The sequence below is a fragment of the Trypanosoma grayi genome (assembly GCF_000691245.1).
Source record: "Trypanosoma grayi strain ANR4 Tgr_2255_V1, whole genome shotgun sequence".
NCBI classification, from domain to species: Eukaryota; Euglenozoa; class Kinetoplastea; order Trypanosomatida; family Trypanosomatidae; genus Trypanosoma; species Trypanosoma grayi.
In genome coordinates, this window is record NW_008827873.1 from 1 (window position 1) to 985 (window position 985).

A 985-nucleotide genomic window follows, 5' to 3' on the forward strand; every position below is an offset into this window, starting at 1 on the left:
CCACCGAAAACGACCCTCCACGCCCAGTCTACTGTGTTCAAGAAGACGGTCGTCATCGCCTACAAGTACGATGTGCACTGCTCGCCCAGCTGCGTTGAAGGCCCTCTCCCCCTGTCACACGCTGCTTTGCTACAGTGCCGCGCTGCACAATTCGTATCACGTTGCCGCTGCCGATACTGTGAAACAAGTCTAGGTCACAGCAATTGCGGCAATAACCACCCACGACCACAACAACAACGAAAGAAAAAAACTCCTGTGCAATTCAGAGTGTGGTGCTTCGTGATTATTAGGCCACACTGACGAGTCAAGGGAGGAGGCGGAGCCCAAATACAGGAAAGGATCGGTCGCGCGCGCTTTCGCTCGCTCTGCTCACTAGGAGATCCAGTCAAGATGCCGACGCCTTTTCTGCCTCCTCTTTAGTTGTTGTTACTCCTGCCACCCACCAAATCTATGTGTATGTTCTCCCTTTAGTGTGGCGTTGCTTTTGTTCTTTTTCCTTGCTGTTGCCATCCGCACTCAAGAAAGAAAAGGAAAAGAATGAGAGAAAGTTGGCGCCACGAGAAGTATTCCCCTTTCCCCCCTCCCTCGCCTGCTCATGCGCTCTTGCCGAGGCAGTCCAGGCACCTTGCCAATGCAAAACAAACAAACAAACAAAAAAAAAACATCGACAACAACGAAAAAAAAAATCACACTGCAGCTCCAGCAACACCCTCTTCTTGCCCTCTTCATAGCCTCATGCTGGTGGGGTTACTGCCAAGAAGCATCCCCGTATCCTCGGCGGCCCACGTAGCCATTCCGGCAGACATACATACGCATATGCATATTGTATATGTAAATATGTGTGTATGCGAAATATGTATACAACAATCCCGATCGATTGCTCACTCGCTCGCTCGCTCAGATTCCTTCTATCTACCCATCCATCCGTTGTATTTCTTACGCACATCAAACCTTTGATTTGTGTGCACGTGCCTGCCTCACCCGC

The 985-nt window shown here is 50.5% G+C and overlaps 1 protein-coding gene across 1 annotated transcript; it reads left to right on the forward strand.

Moving 5' to 3' along the window:
* DQ04_22551000 (hypothetical protein) lies at window positions 1-300 on the forward strand (the record flags this gene model as incomplete). The annotated part of the gene is made up of 1 exon (XM_009318104.1): window positions 1-300. A coding segment is annotated over one exon (300 nt), but the record flags the coding sequence as incomplete, so codon positions are not given.
* Window positions 301-985: the final 685 nt, after the last annotated feature.